Source organism: Antechinus flavipes, chromosome 3 (genome assembly GCF_016432865.1).
Source record: "Antechinus flavipes isolate AdamAnt ecotype Samford, QLD, Australia chromosome 3, AdamAnt_v2, whole genome shotgun sequence".
Lineage (NCBI taxonomy): Eukaryota > Metazoa > Chordata > Mammalia > Dasyuromorphia > Dasyuridae > Antechinus > Antechinus flavipes.
The window spans coordinates 619775300-619792083 of record NC_067400.1 but is presented as its reverse complement, the minus strand read 5'-3'; the positions used below and the strand labels follow the sequence as shown (position 1 = coordinate 619792083).

Here is a 16784-nt window from a genome sequence, read left to right as displayed (position 1 = left end):
TTAATGGAACCATTAACTGACCCTAAAGGTGGGTCCCTGTCAGAGGAGAGTTTCAGTGCTCACCCAAAAGGAGGACAATTTCAAGGAGGACAGTTTCAGGGCTCACCCCCATCAGTTACACAATCAGATTTGAACTCAGAAAGATGAATCTTCCTAACTCCAGCCCCAGCACTCTATCCACTACAGAACCACCTAGTTGTTCTTTTCCCAACTACTCACACCTCAAAACCACTCAATCAAACACTCCTTTTTCCTCCTCTGAAGACAGATGCCAGCTTCCCTATTCACATAGTAACCAATTATGGTTGTATTCTTTCTCCTTATTTTTGTTCTATTTATAGAAGTTTGTTGTTATAATCATCTATAGGAGATGTGGTCCTTCTTACTGAAGCAGGTTGTGGTCCCTTTAAGAAACTAGTCCTTTCAGATTGATTTATTCCTTTCTGATTCCCAACCCCTCCTAGCTGATGCATTATCAACTCAAGAACTTAGGATTCACAAATCCTGGTCAAAAACACCCCTTTGAATTCCAATAGGAGATCTGGGCTTGTCCCAGCACTGACCAGATCTGAACCAACTTAGGCTCTCACAGACCCCATTGGATCTGAGCCAACTTGGGACTCCACCCATGGGCCCCTTTAGCTAAATCTCTCATTATACAAGGAGTCAAACTAAAATCCTCTCTTTGCAGAGATTCTGAACATGCCAGCCCCATGCTTGGCACCCCAAGGAGCTACTGCCCACTGGAATACTGTTTCCAGTGCCCTCTTCTCTCTGCCTTCACCTATTTCCTTAATTAGACTTGAACCTTACTTCCAATCTCCATAATAAACTTCTTTTATCAATCTAGGTTTTCAGGTCTATAAATTCCTTTACAGAGGACCTTGTGCAGCCAGTAGACCTCATTTAACTCCCTGACCACCAGAAACCCTAATTTCATTTGGGTATCCCAAAACTAAACCTCATTATAACTGCTATTTTTTGAGCTTTGTCCTGGGTCCAACTGCTGCATTCCTTTTCCCCTCTCAGCCTCAGCTAATGTCCTTGGGAAGCAAAGATTATACTGGAAATGTTCTTGTTCCCTAAGGAACCTCCAGTGGCCACAACCTTTAGTTCTCCATCTATGACTTGGAATTGATGTAATTGTCCTACTAATTTCCTTTTATTTTGCCTATATTTGTAATGGGCTGAGGCTTGAGTTGATGCACTGAGGTCCCAAGCAGGTGAGACTAAATAGTAATTGTAATAGTAATTAATAGTAATCTCTATTAATATATATACTTGGAGAAAGAATGGCCCCCGCCCACTCTTTGTGCAAGTCCTGATATGTTATATAGGAAATGACGATTTTGGTGGGTGGAGGCAGGGGGGCGGAAAGGGAAGCCAAAAGAAAGACTGCTGACTGGCGTCTTGTTGCAGCTGCACACATTGCTATCGCAACCCCCCTTCACCTCCGATTTCCCTTCACCTTTGATTCCCCTTCCCCTTCGATCCTTCTTCACCTCTACTAAGAATAAAGATCAACGATTTTCCCCTAACCTGAATTCCTGACTCTGGCAGATTTTAAAATATGCAGTCATCACATATATTCACTTTAATCTTACCTAAAAAAATTGCTCTCTTTGCTTTTTTGGAGCTCAGATGAAGCAGAACAGATTTTGATTCAGGTTGTCATTTAACTGATTATGGGTTTTGTGTAGATAGGTATGTGTTTCAAGTATTTTTCTTGTAAATAACATGTTGTCAAATTCCATTTTTCTAATCCTTTCTGCTGTCCTATTTCATCTTATAGTTAAGTTCTTCCCATTCATATTCACAGTTAGCATTGTGAATTGTGTGATTCCTTCTGTTCTATGATCTACTTTTGTTTCACTTTGTTGCCATTTTACTCTACAAGTAACAGTTTAAAAAAGAATTGGGTGGGGTAGTGGGTGAAGGAATTTCATTGTCACTTCTGATCTTAGAAGTAAAACATCCTGTTATCTGTGTTTTAGCTTTTGTTTTCCTTTTATTCCACCAGGGACCCTAATATTTTTACTCTTTCTTCCTTCACTTTTAAAACCCTTTTTACCTTCTTAAAAAGGGTTTTGGCACATGGTTATTTCCCTGTCTTCTTCCCCCATTTCCCCTTGCAGGAAGGGGCTCTCTTTAATTTTTTTTGTATCCTCTATGCTTAGTATAATATACTACACAAAGAAAGTACTAAAGAAAGAAAAGGCTGACTGATAGATTGCCATTTCTGATTTTTGTACCAATGATTGTCCCCTTATCTGTCCTCCCTCTTAGTCCCGGACATCAACACCTCCCTTTGCTTTGCCCTTAACCTGTCTTAATTCTCTTTCAAGTATATTGTATTTCCAAATGGAAATCTGTTGAGAAAAGGAAGTATCGAAATTGTTCTCTAACTTCTTTTATCTAATTCAGATGAAAGTGAGAGAATATAAGAAATAAAATTCCTGAAGGTAGAAGAGAAAGAATAGTCCCACTTTTGTTGTGTGTCCTTCACTCTCAAATAGAACCTTGATGTGGAGGAGGTCACGCCATGACATGCAAGTAAATTGGATTGAAGTGAAGGAAAGCTGAGCAAAGTCACCTGTCTTGCTCTTTCTTCTGGAGACATCTGGGTCCAGTGGCCAGAGACAGATCAGAAGGACTGGAGATGGCCCTGGATGCAATGGGGGACCCTGACCTTTTTAAGCTAAGATTTCAACACGAGAAAGACACCAGAAAGGCAGAGCATCAAGGAGGGCTAAGCCATCTGGATAGATAGAAGGGCACTTGTGCCTCCTCGACCACCTTCTTGGGTATGAATTTAGAAGCATCTGTAGGATTGAGGTTTTCCTCCTTTCCCATTAGAATTCTTTTATTCAGCCATTTTTTGGTCATGTCTAACTTTTCTTGATCCCATTTGGAGTTTTCTTGGCACCAATAATAGAGTACACTATGCTGGGAATGTTCTTGTTTCCTAAGGAGCCTCCAGTACCTACAACCTTAAGTTCTCCCTCTCTCACCTAGGACCAATGTAATTTTCCTGCTTATTTGCCTTTATTTTGCCTATACTTATTTTAACTTACCTAAAACTTTGATTGCTCACTTTGCTTTTTTTTTTTTTTTTGAGCTCAGTTGAAGGAAAATATTTTATTTCAAGTTGAAAAGTAGTTTTTCATTTCCTTCTCCAGATCACTTTACATGAAGAAATGGAGACAAATAGGGTTAAGTCACTTGCCCAAGGTCACACAATTATTAATAATCTGAGGCCAGATTTGAAGTCAGGAAGATATCTCTCCTTGTCTCCAGGTTCAGCACTCCATGCATGATGGCATTACTTGACGGCCATCACCATCTTCAATGTCCATAGGATTTCTGATTCAGCATTTGCAATCCAAGAACAGAGGATGCAAATTCAACACTCTACAAAGAGCTCTGTTAAAAAAAACTCTACTATCCCTATGGGAATATTTTAAAGCTTAAAAAAGGGCCCCCAAGGATTTTGAGTGAATTATCTTTTTTGCTACATGCTCTCTGAGCTTGAGCCAATTTTCTTCGGACACCAGGTGTACTTATGGCAGAGTATGTTGGCCATTTAAGAGGGAGTATATTTGATGGCAGCCATTCCAATGATAACATCATAGGAAATATTATTTCAAAAGGATGTTTTGCTTTAATCTTTAAAATTTATTTTATTAAGTATTATACTAATCATCAATTAATTAGAAATAATCATTAGCTTATTGTTATATATATATATTATATAGTATATTCTTATTATAAACTAATAAACCATTAGTTTAAGTCTGATTGACTGATTGATACCAACTGTCAATCATGTTGTGATGCACACTAGTGAATTTCATGAGAACTAGGACAAAACCCAATACCTAGGGTTACTGCCCTAGAAAAATAGTGTTCAGATTCTCAGTACCTGAGACAATGAAAGCCTGAGAGGAGATAAGAATTCCAAAATATATACCATACAAGGGTTCTCCAACCTCTGACATTCAGTGTACTATAATATCCTAGTCAAAGTAGCCAGGGCTTTGTCATCTTGACAAGTACCCTAGAGAAAAAAAAAAGTCTCTGCTTCCCTGATTCTCTAATGCCTTCTCTCTCCACTCCTGAGAAGTGCAGAAGGAAAACTCTTTCAATTGACAGAATATCAGGGAGAGCAGAGAAGAAAAAGCCTTGAGGGCTCCAGAAAGAGCAAATGAGCATTTTCTATGCATGGATGAGAAAGCATTCTCTTTATTTTTTCTCCTTCCCCACTTGTCCCAGATGCCTCCGAGGGAACCTTTTTTGGAAAGCTTGGTTTGGCCCCCGAGACTCTCTGGGTTCTGGTTCTCCAGGTCGTCTCAGGACTTGGGTCTCCCAAAGTTGACAGTTGCATAGTACAGCTCCCCTGAGGAGGACTGTGTGGGAGCGTCAGGGCTGGGATGGCTGGAATCCCTCTGTTGATCCTGCAGAATGGGAAGAATGAAGAATGAACACAGACCCAGGGAGGATCTTGGGATCTTGGCCCAATCATCAGGAATCCAACATTGGAAAGGAAATTGTCTTGGTCTGGCGATGAGGAGACTTTCAATTAGGGCTATTTGCTTTTGCTTGTGACCCACCTGCCATGGGAGGAGGGGAGAAGTCAGGTAGGTGAGATGGGGAGAGGTGTTAAGTAGGGAGAGGACTAGAAGTCATAGGAGAACATAGGAGAGGTCTCAGTTTCCCCTTCTGCAATAAAAGCTAATTTTGTAGTATTTTAAAATCTACCAAGTGATTTGCATGCCTTTTCTCATTTGGACTCAGAATACTCCCATGAAGGTGTTTGAGGTATTATTAGTGCCATTTTACAGATGAGCATCATGAGTCTCAAAGGCATTACATGATGTAGGCACGAAGTATCAAAATGAGGCTCTGAACCCTCTTCATTACTGACCATTCGGTCTACCTCCAATTAGACTGGAGCTCATTTAGATGTTTTTTTTTTGTGACCAAAGATTTCCCTTCCTGGGATTCAGCTTTACCCAAAGGAAGTTAGAGAGGCTATCACTAAGATTCTTGAATAAATGTCTTCCTTCTCTCTGGTTCAGTTTACAACTGTGTAAAATGAATGGAGAGGTAGGGCACTAAGGTTATACCAGTCACTGACTGGTCTGAACCCCAGCATTATTTTTTTAAAAACACCTAAAAGAACTAAGTGTATGACCTTCTTTCCCTCCTGGGCCTCAGTATTATTCTCTAAACCCTGAGATGGGCTGATCTCTAATCAGCTTTTTTGCTCTGAAAAGGAGACACTGTGTGGGTTGGAGCCAGAAGACCTTTGTGTGAAAACATTTTCTCTGTCATGAAGGGACCTCAGCTCAGGCTCTTCCTTCCTCTGACAGTCTTTAATGATCTTATATATGAAGTGAGCAGCTCAGAATAGGTTATTTCTAAAGTTCTTCTACCTCTAAGTCCATTATCTTAGGAATTGTGAAGGATTCCTCCTGAGCCAGGGGAGGAAAGAGAAAACGATGTTTTGGTTCAGAGCCTTGCAAATGGGGAGCATTATAGCAGAAAGAAAGTGACCAGGGCCTGAAGCTTTCCTGCTTTGAAACAAAAGGTTCATTGGGGTATAAATAACTTGAGACCAGTAATTTCCTTTTACTCATTGGAAAAATGAGACAATTGGGGCCCAGGTGAAAGAAGGGACACCCCCACTTGCTCCTTTTCGTTCTCTCTTATTGTGTCCCATCTATCAAGTTTCTGATCTCACATTTTGAACTGAAACTTTTCTACTTAAAATCACCAGCAGCCTCTCTGTTGGACAATCCCATGGCCCATTCTTTAGGTTCATGTCCCTGGTCCTTCTGACTCAGCTAACTAGCTCTGCCTTTGGATACTTCCTTCTCTCTGAGTATGGAGGATATGTTGGGCCCTTACAAAAGGTAATCCCAAACCACTTTCTAAAACCTCTAACATTAGTACATTTAGCCTTGCTGGGCCCACAGAAGGACACTTGCCCAGTAAATTGTTTCTTGAACTCAGATAACCAAGTTGCCATTTTGACTGATTCTGCTTTTAACAGAGCTTGCGGCTAAGCTATTGCCTGAAAAAATGTTGTTTTTAACAGTCCTACAAGTCCCAACATGGCTTAGAGCCCAAATGATGGTACATGAGTTTTCTCTCCCTGACCATAAATGCCAATTAGTTTACCCATTCTATTTGGCCAGCCGGCTTTGGCAAAATAAAGCTTTGACTTAAAGAGAATCCAAACCAAATGTTCTGTAGAGTATTGAGAGATCATGTTCTCTAGGTTCTCCTGCCTTTCTTCTTGAGTGATTTATCATCCATGTCATACTCTCTTATTGTGGGTATCCCCCAAAATTCTACTTTGGGTCATCTCTTTCTCTATTCAGGGGTCCTCAAACTATGGTCCGCAGGCCAAAAGCGGCAGCTGAGAATGTTTAACCCCCTCACCCAGGGCTATGAAGTTTCTTTATTTAAAAGCCCACAAAACAAAGTTTTTACTATAGCCTGGCCCTCCAACAGTCTGAGGGACAGTGAACTGGCCCCCTATTTAAAAAGTTTGAGGACCCCTGTGAGTATTCTCTCATTTTGCGATCTCATTATTTCCCATAGTTTTAATGAAAATTTCCAAATACCTATCCCACAGCCAAAGGCCCTAACAGGTAGTCCTTGTTTAATTATGTAATTTAGATCTCTGATTATTATTATTTCCAATTAATTTTTAATCTGTGCTTCAAAGGCCCCATCCTGACTGATATTTCTTACATAATGGTCAGAAAAAGAGTCACTTAATATTTCTGCTTTTCTGCATTTATTGATGAGGTTTTTATGCCTTGTTGATATTCTGGAGGTACCATGTTCCTTCCTTCCCAACCCACCCCTCTCATATGGTCCTCCCTTTTACTGCCAAGGATACTGCCATCTTCTTAGAATGTCTGGTTTTCTTCAGGATTACATTTAAGCCCTGGTGTCTACCTGAGCTTTAACTGATTCCCCAGCTATTGGAGCCCTGTTTTTCCATAACCTCCTTGAGCTTTGGGGGGGTATATATTCAGTATATATTTGCATGAATGTATGTTAAACCCAATATTAGAATGGAAGGGGAATAATGTAAGGACAGTTAAACACTTGATAAAGTACCAGGCCTGAAATGAGGAAGACTCATCTCTCTGAATTCTATCTGGCTCCATGACAGGAAAGGAAAATTTAATTGAGTTATAGGAGAAAATAATAAAACTATAATATTGGGGATGTTAGAATCCTTACAAATGCTAACCCACTGGAATGGATGGAAACAATGCTTATGTACTTAAGTTTATACCTTTGAGAATTCACACATTAGCTCACACATTAGAGTTCACAAGTCCTGGAGATTCACAAGACAGGAACCCAGAATCCCACTCTCAGAGGAGGAGTCAACCTGTGAGTTCACATCTCTAAACGAGCATATAAAAGGACAAACACTAGAGACTTTTGGGAGATGGAGAATGTAGGATTCAGAAGAAGAGAGACTGATGCTGGCAGAGGCAAAAGACTAGCAACAAGAGCTCTCAGAACCAGAGAAAGCTAACTGGTCTATTTTGGAAGAGACAATAAAGGATTGCACTTTTAACAGCTGGCTGCATTTGGAGTGATTATTGATTTGAACTGAAATTAAGGCTGCCTCCAGAAATCCCCACAAGAAATCTGCTCCCAGAGAACCATTATATTTTAGATAAGTAGAACATATTGCCCATCTCAGACCTAGGTGAATCTGGAAACAAAACAAAATGGAAAAAAATGAGATGATTAGAATTTTAGAAAAGTTCCACATGATAGACCTCTGGAGAATATTAGATGGGAATAAAAAGGAGCATATCTAATAATCAGAAAATCAACAAGGTATAAAAACCTCATCAATAAGTGTAGTAAAACTGAAATATCAAATGGATCTTCTTTGACCATAATGTAAGAAATATTACAGGCACTATGGGGTCTTTGAAGCACAAGTTAAAAATTAATTGGAAACAATAATGAAATCCTAAAAAGTGGGTCAAAGAACAAATCAAGGGAATGATCCTTTCTTTTAAAAACAACCATGATGAAACAACATACTAAAATTTGTGGGAGATAGCAAAAACCATAATTAAGGAAACTTTATTTCCAAAGGCTTATGTCAAATTAAAAAAAAAAAAACAGAATGAGCAAATCAATGAATTGGACATCGAATTGACAAATAAATGTGAGGAGTCACTTTTCAATGTTTCAACTCCAATTATTCTGCTTTTTGGTGGGTATAAATAAGGATTCTGTCTCATAGTCATTTTACTCACCAAAGGAACGCCAGGAACCTGATCGCTACAGTCCACCTCCTTCCTGTCCTGGACCTCTTGGTCTTCTGACCACTTCTTCTTTCTCAGAAACTTCACACTGAAGAAATAAGCCCAATACTGTGACAGGAACCCTAACCCTTTCCCCTCCACTTTCATCCCTGCAGAGATCTCTCTCCCCACTCCCTGTCTGGGTTCTTGTGTTGGCTCCCCACTCACCATGTCAGGATGAGACAGAAGGCGAGAAAGGCTGTGACTCCAGATCCCAAAAGTGCCCCTGTGGTGAATGTGAAAAAGTCTGGCTTTGTTTTAGCTGTCAAAAAAAAAAAAAGATTAGGTAAGGGTGGCTCTCCCAGGGAGCCAAGCATCCTGTCCCTGGTCCCGACATCCCCTTATCTAAACTTTCGCTGCATTGAGAATTTCCATAAAACACTCCTTATGACTCTGTTGGGAGCTCCATAGTGCAAATATCCTGCTATTTTGCAGAAAAGTTGCTGTGGCTCAGAGAACAGAAGGGAAACTGCCAGGGGTCGGGCAATGAAGTGAGCCATGTTTGAGGTTTCCCTTTCCTAAAACCACATTCCAAGGGCTTTTGGGGGGGGGGGCACAGAGCTTCTCACTGCTTTCTAAATTTTTCCATATCACCGAGATCTCAGACCCTCCCGGGGACTGAATTTGTTTGTCTCCATGGGCAGAGACTCATTGCCCCCAAATTCTAATTTCATTCCCTCCCTCCTCACCACATTTGTTCTCAGTCTGTTCTTACGTCTGGATGCCACTTGCCCCTGAGCTCCCATTTCCCTCCTCAGCCTGGTTTCCTGCATCCTGTCCCATTACTCCCCAAGGCTCCCTGCCCCACAGCATCCCCCCGCTACCAGAACCCCCCATGATGCGAAGGCTCCACATTCGTGCTGGTTCTTCCCCTTCCCAGTGGGGGCCAAGGTTGTCAGGCTTTCCCCTCAGATTCAAACGGTTGGCCCAGGGCCCAGAGAGCTCCTGGCTTTAAGTGATACCACAGGTATAATAATAATAACAACTATTATTGGGGAGAGAAAGAAACTGGGATTCAAGGACTGGGTCCAAATGCTGGCTCTGCTCCTGACTCCCCCTCACAGCCAGTTTGCTTCACTTCTCTCCTGCTTTGTAACATGAGGAGCAGGGGCCGGACCTGATGGCTCTGAGGACCCTGCTCCATCCCAAGGAGGATCCCTGACAGGCTGATGCCCTTCTGGCCGGACTGAGGAAGAGTCGGAGGAAGCATCCTGGCGCAGCTGCCTCCCCCACTCTGCCCCACGCTCCCTGGGGGCCCCTCTGTCCCTTCCCCCTGTCCCTGGTGCTCTGGCTCCCAGCCTCATGTTTCCCCTCCATCCGCCCGCTGACACACTCTCACGGCTGCTCCAGACTCCAGGCGTCCCGGCCCCCCACACTCACTGGTTACATTGAGCTGGACAGTTCTCTCGGTGAGAGCTCTCCCACCGGCTCCAGGGAAGGTCATCCCACAGGTGAGGTTGCTGCCATGGGCCTGGCGCTTTGGCACAAAGGAGAGCCCAGAGAAATAGGAGAAGGTTTGTCTGGGCTGCTGGGAAGGGACGGCGGCCCCGGTCCAGGAGAAGGTGGGGGTGTCCCCTCCCTACATATCCAGGGGGCTAAACAGACCAAGGTCACCAGCTGGTCCTCCTCCAGGGGCCCTGGACTGTAGATGACTGGCTTCTCTATCAGGTCTAGAGGGGAATAAAAAGAGGGAGTGAGGAGGAAAGCCCCCGGCATCCAGACCCTCGCTTAGCTAATGCCACAGGTCACTCCTTCGATGGGGCTGGGGTCTCCTACCCCTTGGGTGACCCCTCAAGCCCCAGTTTTGTCCTTACTCCCCTGAGATCTCCTGGATCTTCTGTCTGAGCCATTTTGCTTTTTCCACACCAGTTTCCCTTTTTGATGATGGCCCCAAAGCTGTCCCCTATTCTTCATCACCTCCTTAGCCCAGGTGGCCCTTCCTCCTCTGACACCCCCAGCTCTCCTCCTACCTCTCAGGGCATTCAGGAAGTCCTCAGGGTGTGCATCACCCAGTCCTACCTGACTTCCACAGAGATGAGACCAGAGCGTGGCCTCCTCTCCTGTTCTCATACCCTCCAGACCTTGCCCAGCTTTGCCACTTGCCCTGATTCAAACATCTGCGCCCTGTCCTTTCCCTGGGATGTTATCTAGAAATTGAGATCTCAGGCCCTTCCTGCCCCATAACATGTCATACCTGTCACCTTCAGATGAAGTTTATAATTGGAGTAACTGAAATTTTGATTTCCCCTTTCTATCCGAAAGAAGTATTTCCCACTGTCTTCTTTCCGAGCGTCTGTGATGCGCAGTGAGCAGTTGATCTTCAGAGGGTCCCCGACCAGGTGGAATCGTCCCCTAAACTCCTTCTGAACCTCTCGCTTTGGATCATTTGTAGCCACAAGTTCACTTTCATTGGTACCAGGCCTCTCCTTAAACCAGTATCCATGAGCTGGAGAAGAGGCAGTTAGAGGGTGATGGAACGTACAGAGAATGGTAATGCACAAGCCCTCCTGCACTGTCACTGCTGCTGGCATTTGCACGTAATAATCTGGAAGGGAGTTCTGGACTCCTGTGGGCAGAGAGAGATTCAGGCAACAGAAAATAGAGCAACAGCAGGAAGAGATCTCCTCAGAGAAGGTCAGAGCCTGGGAAGACCTCACAGAGGTCAGAGCTAGGAATGACCCAATGTGGGAACAAACCTTAGAACACTAAAAATAGAAGTGACATAAACTTTACTTAGAAACAGAACTTCATAGGAGGGGTTTATTTTTTTGAAAAAGAAGTATTTATTAAGCACTTGTGCTATGCCAAATCTTGGGGATATAAATATAAAAATGAAAACTTTCTGGCCCTCTAGAATTATTTAAATAATAACTTTTCATTTTCAAAATACAAGCAAGATAATTTTCAACATTCACCCTTGCAAATCCTTACGTTTCAAATTTTTCTTCCTCCCTTTCCCACTCCCTGTCCTAAACAGCAACGTCCAATATTTTAAACAGATACAATTCTTCTAAATTTATAATTTAATTTCTATATTTATTCTGCTGCACAAGAAAAAACCGATCAAAAAGGAAAAAGTGAGAAAAAAATCAAAAAACAGGTAAACAACCCCCCCACCATCCTCTGCAGGCTTAGGGGAACATGCTTGCCGGTCCCCACACGCAACCTGATCCTACTCACCCTCTATGAATGGGAGAAACAGAAGCAGCAACATCTTTGAATCAAGAACAAACCAAGCTCTGGTTCCAGATCACTCTGGCCAAAGGGTGCCAGGGATTCAAAACAAAGGGGAAACTGGGAAAATGCGGGAGGGATCACTGGCTCTTTGAGGAGCAGCTTCTGAAATAAAGTAGGAGCTGAGGGACCCAAAGAAACTCTCACCACCTTCTAACCTGATTCTCTGACCCACCCAAGCTGGGATTGTCTAGTAGAAAGGCAGGAAGTATAAAGTCTAATGAGGCCATAACTGTGCATGAGAGAAAAGGTTGCAAAACAATAGAAAAGGGGAAACTTTGAAACTTTTCCAACCAAAAGAGAGAAAAAAGAGAAGTTCTAGGAAATGTCTGATATCTAAAGGTGGCAGAATAACCAACAGAAACAACCACAAGACAAACCTAGAGTCCAGCCCCTCCTATGCTTCGTAGCTGTGTGAGAACCTGAACAAGTCAATTTACCTCCACCTACCTTGCTTTCCTCATCTGCAAAAGGGGATATTGTAAGAATCAAGTGAGAGAATAATTGTGAAGCCCTTTACACAGTAACTAGCATGTAGCAAGCATAATGTAATGTTAGCTATTATTAGTTAGATATCTTGGGGAGGGAAGAGGGAGAAAGAAAAATTTAGAATACTAAGTTTTGTAAAGGTGAATGTTTAAAACTAGTTTTGCATTTGGAAAAATGAAATACTATTTTAAAAAGAAAAACAACAATGATCCACAATTGCAAAAGAATCATGATGAAATATTAACTGTGATTATAAAGAACTGATGGAGGGAGAGATTTTGAAAACAAAATAACTTAGAGTTCAACAATAAATACAAATATATGTTTAAAGCCTCTTCTATTGCTTTTTGCTGTCCAGGTGATCAGAAATATTCCCTAAATGCTGTCACTTTTGCTTGTCCCATTATTGATCCTTTCACAAACACTTTCCAGAATGTTTTCTCCCTCTAGTTTCTGAATTTCCTCACATAGCATCTTAAATCATTATCTGATCTGTTCTTTTAGAATAAAGTGTACCTTCCTTTGAAAGTTATGAGTTCTATTGCACAAGGTCTCCATGATAGTTCAAAAAGTGGGTTTGATTCTTTGTATTCTGACCCAGAATTCACTTTATCTAATTGCCCATTTATGCATTTCTACATCAATATCTATTAGCTAGCAAAGCCTAGGTTTGCCTAGGACATTACCTTCTTTTGAGATATCTAGTCCTCCCTCTCTATTAGGAATGGAGAAAAATTCCAAAAGTTATAGTGTAAAAAAACTTGTCTGCTTAGAGGTAATAAATTAGTTTGAAGGGCTTTTAGTCTAGACTGAAAGTCTCAGTTCTATGTAACTTCTCTGAAAAGATTTTTTAAGAACCTGAAAATACAAGTAGTATGTAGAGTCCATAAACTACCCAAAGCCATTCTTCCTCTCCTTCCCTCCTTTGATGCATCCCTCTTTCTCATCCTTTCATTCTTCTTTTGAGACAATCCCAACATAATAGAATCACCTTTTTTGAGGGATCGCATGAATAATTTCTCTATATAGGAATATAAATGATTTAACTTTGTTCAGTCCCCTATGATTTCTTCCTGGTGTTTACCTTTTTATGCTTCTCTTAAGACTTGTGTTTGAATGTCAGTTTTTCTCTTCAGCTCTGATCTTTTCATTTTACAATAAAATCAAGAGAATGATGCTCCTGACAACTGAATTCAGTTAATCGGTTTTGCACATTTCCCTTTCCTCTCTCATTTTCTACTTAGCAAAAACACCATTTCAGCTTAAGTTATCTTTAATCAAAAAGCTATTATTTAAATAATCAATTAGAAAGATATTCAAATAGCATGGAAATAATGGGAACACTGTGTAATCAACATCAACATGGAGCAATAAAAGAAAGGGGGAGAAACACAGAGGAATAGACACATTATTGTTCAACATTTTCCCCTGAAAAGTCAGAATTCACTTCTTCTCCATTGGATTCTCTATATAAACTAAGATGCCAGGGGAGAAAGTCTGCAGCTACTAGAAGTCTTAGAGTCCTACAACATCTCCTACTGGCTCTGTTCTTCCTTATCACCGGCCCCCACCTGCCAGCTCAGCTGCCCGCCACTAATCCCTCTCTCCAGATTCTCTCCCATTCTTCTCCCTTAGACTTCTCCAGAAAGGTTGGTTTTTTTTTAAATTCCTGCTCTGTTGGAAAATTCCACTTTCCAGTCCTGCTCTTTCAATAAGCGTTCTCTCTTCTTACGTGTGGCAGAAATATAGTTCCAGGGTCTTTGGGGACTCAGGCTTCTTGTACAGCAGCCAGTCCAAGACTCACAAGAGAGAACATTACTTATAGCAAGTCTATAACTGCTCTATTGATATTTCTTTTCTGGGAAATGGGTCCCTGAGTACTCCAGAGCCTTACCACTGCTATCCTTCTCTACTATATGGCATGTGCTGCCCTTAGGGTACCAAACATGGCCTAATAGAGCTATGGGGTTTTTCTTTGTACCCTTCCATTTTCAATTTAAAGATCTCTTGCCTGGATTCCAAGAGACTCTAGAACATTTTCCAGGATCATGGAATTTCATAGTCTTTGGCCCATCCAGCCCCAACCATCCCCACACACACCAAAATGAATCCCCAGTACATCACTCTCAGCAACTGTTCATGAAGACTCATCTTGAAAATCTCCAAGGAGAAGAAACCGAATCTTTCCTGAGGCATCCCTTTTCTTTTTGGGATGACTCTAATTTTTATGAAGTTTTTAATGGTGTTAAACCAATGTCTTTCATTTTGTGAATGATTCCTATTTCATATTCTTGGGTCCAAACAGTAAAACTTTAGTCCCTCTTTGATATGACAGCCTTTCAAAACATTAAAACAGTAATCTGTGAGCCTTTTATTCTCCAGGCTACACAATCACCAGCCTTTCTAGTGATTCACCAAATCATTTAGGTCTTTCACAGCACTGACTACACTTTTCTAAAAATTCCAACTTAATCAATGTCCTTCTTAAACTGTACCATTTTCCTTCTTCCAAATGTGGGCTGATCCAGGCAGGGTAAAGAGCACAATTACCAGTATCTCTCTTAACACTGCTGAGTATTACATGAGGGCTTTTGTTGGGGGGTTTTTCCCTGCCACATAACAATATTAATTCATATTTGGCTTACAATTCACTAAAACCCTCATGACTTTTATCCATTAAAATTCTGTTGAGCCTTTCCCTTCCTATTTTATACTTGTAATGATGATTTTTCTAAACCTAAGTATAATCAATAAACACGGTTGTAACAGGTTTCTTGTAGCCAGGGAGATCAGTACTCAGTGGAAGAGAGAAAACATGTCAGACATGGGGGACAGTCAGAAAAAATGCCCAGAGACTAGAGATAAAGTGTCTTGGTCATGGAATAGCCAGGAAGCCAGTGGCATTGGATCAAAAAATATGTGGTGGGGAGTAAGGTGTAAGAAGACTAGAAAGATAGGAGAAGGCTTTTGAATGAAGGGTTTTGAATGCCAAACAGGATTTTGTACTTGATCTTGCAGACAGCAGGACTTTACATATTTATCTACTGAATTTCATCTCATTAGATTCAATCCACTATTCTCTCTAGATCTTTTTGGATTCTGTTAGCCTACTCTCCGAACTTAATTTTTTGATGATTATGGCAGAAGTCATTGATAAAAATAATATATACACAAGAACAAGCACAGATCACAGGACACTTCACTGAAGGCCATCTTTCCAAGTTGAGATGGAACCACTGTTATCAACTCTTTGCATCAAGTCACTTAACTAGTTCTGAATGAATCTAATTATATTGATATCTAGACTCTATATCCATTTATTCCACAAGTATTTCATGTTAGCATTTCTTTTACTTTAAGCATTTTATTTTTTATTTTTTAATTTAAAAAAAATTTTTTAGCATTTTTTTAAAACTAGATTTTATGAAGTGCACTGAGTTCCTCATTCCTATATTTTAAGCTATGATTTTAAAATCCTAAACATCTGAGAGGAAATTGGGCCAAAAACATATTGATAGGAAAATATAAGGATGTTAATGAAGATAGAAAAATCAGTCTAAGTTAAAGTCATACAAATAGAAAGATGGAAGGTTGTTTTGAGGGGACAAAATGGAGACTAAACTAGACCAGAAGTACATTGGGAAGAAAGTTTAAAGTATTGAAAAAACTAGAGGTACGATGAGAAGAAATTGTGTCATGCATGTAATTAGGAGAACTAGACACAAAGACACTGAGCCCTAAAAGTCAGCATGGCTTTGACAGAATGAGATCGAGCAAGATGTCTCTTTGAACAACTAGATTGGCAGGGGATACGGATAACGGACATTTGATGATGATGATGATGATGATGATGACTACTGACAATAATGATAGCTACCTTTTCTGATGTGCTTTAAGGTGTACAGAGTGCTTTGTATTGTTTCCTCATTTAATCCACATAACAACCTTTAGCAGGAGGTGTTATTAAATTTCTCAGTTGTATCACACATTTCATATTCATCATGTTATTTGATCATAATGATAAGATTATGAGGTGGCACTATTATGAGATCCATTTTACAGATGAAGTACTTGAGGGTTAGGTAAATTAAGTGACTTTTCCAATGTCACACAGTCAATAAGTGTCAATGGTAGGATTAATATCCCAGGTTTTCCTGATTTCCTGGATTTTAAGTCCAAGCATCCATCAGAGTATAGAAAGGACACTGGACTCATTCTCTCAGAAGGCCACTTATTTCTTGAGTTCAGGATTATAGGAGGACAATTGAGAGACTGAAGTGTTTTTCCTTTCATACAAGTGGCTGCAGCACTTTCTCTGCTCCTCTCACTGTGAGATGTTAATGACTAACAGCTTAGCTCTCTATAAACATTTAACATCAATTAGAGTTCACAAAGAGATGTGTGCTTTAAAGTTATAATAAGAACAGAAGTACAAATACTATTTCCTGTTCTACCTATATTTTCATGGGCTAGAAGTAATAGGAATAGCATTTGAAGCTGTGACTTCTGTGAGTTGGACATGATCTCTAGGCATCCTGGGTTTAAATTTTAATCATGTCATTGAATGTGATCTCATTTTTTCTGAGCCTGATTCTTCATTTGTCCAAATGCTGGATTTGGAGTCAGTAAACTCTATATCCCTTGGAACTCTGAGCATTTTCAAATGCACATATGGCCATTTGAAGAGTAGGAAGAGCATTAGCC

At 40.8% G+C, this 16784-nt stretch overlaps 1 protein-coding gene across 1 annotated transcript in view; it reads right to left on the bottom strand.

The window, feature by feature from the left end:
• The window catches only part of LOC127557573 (uncharacterized), a 50759-nt gene that overhangs the window by 20520 nt on the left and 13455 nt on the right, over positions 1–16784 (bottom strand). The window contains 7 exon segments of the mRNA XM_051990883.1: positions 4352–4454; positions 8310–8406; positions 8526–8619; positions 9738–9932; positions 9935–10027; positions 10552–10923; positions 12032–12055. Coding sequence (XP_051846843.1) covers positions 4352–4454; positions 8310–8406; positions 8526–8619; positions 9738–9932; positions 9935–10027; positions 10552–10923; positions 12032–12055 — 978 coding nt within the window.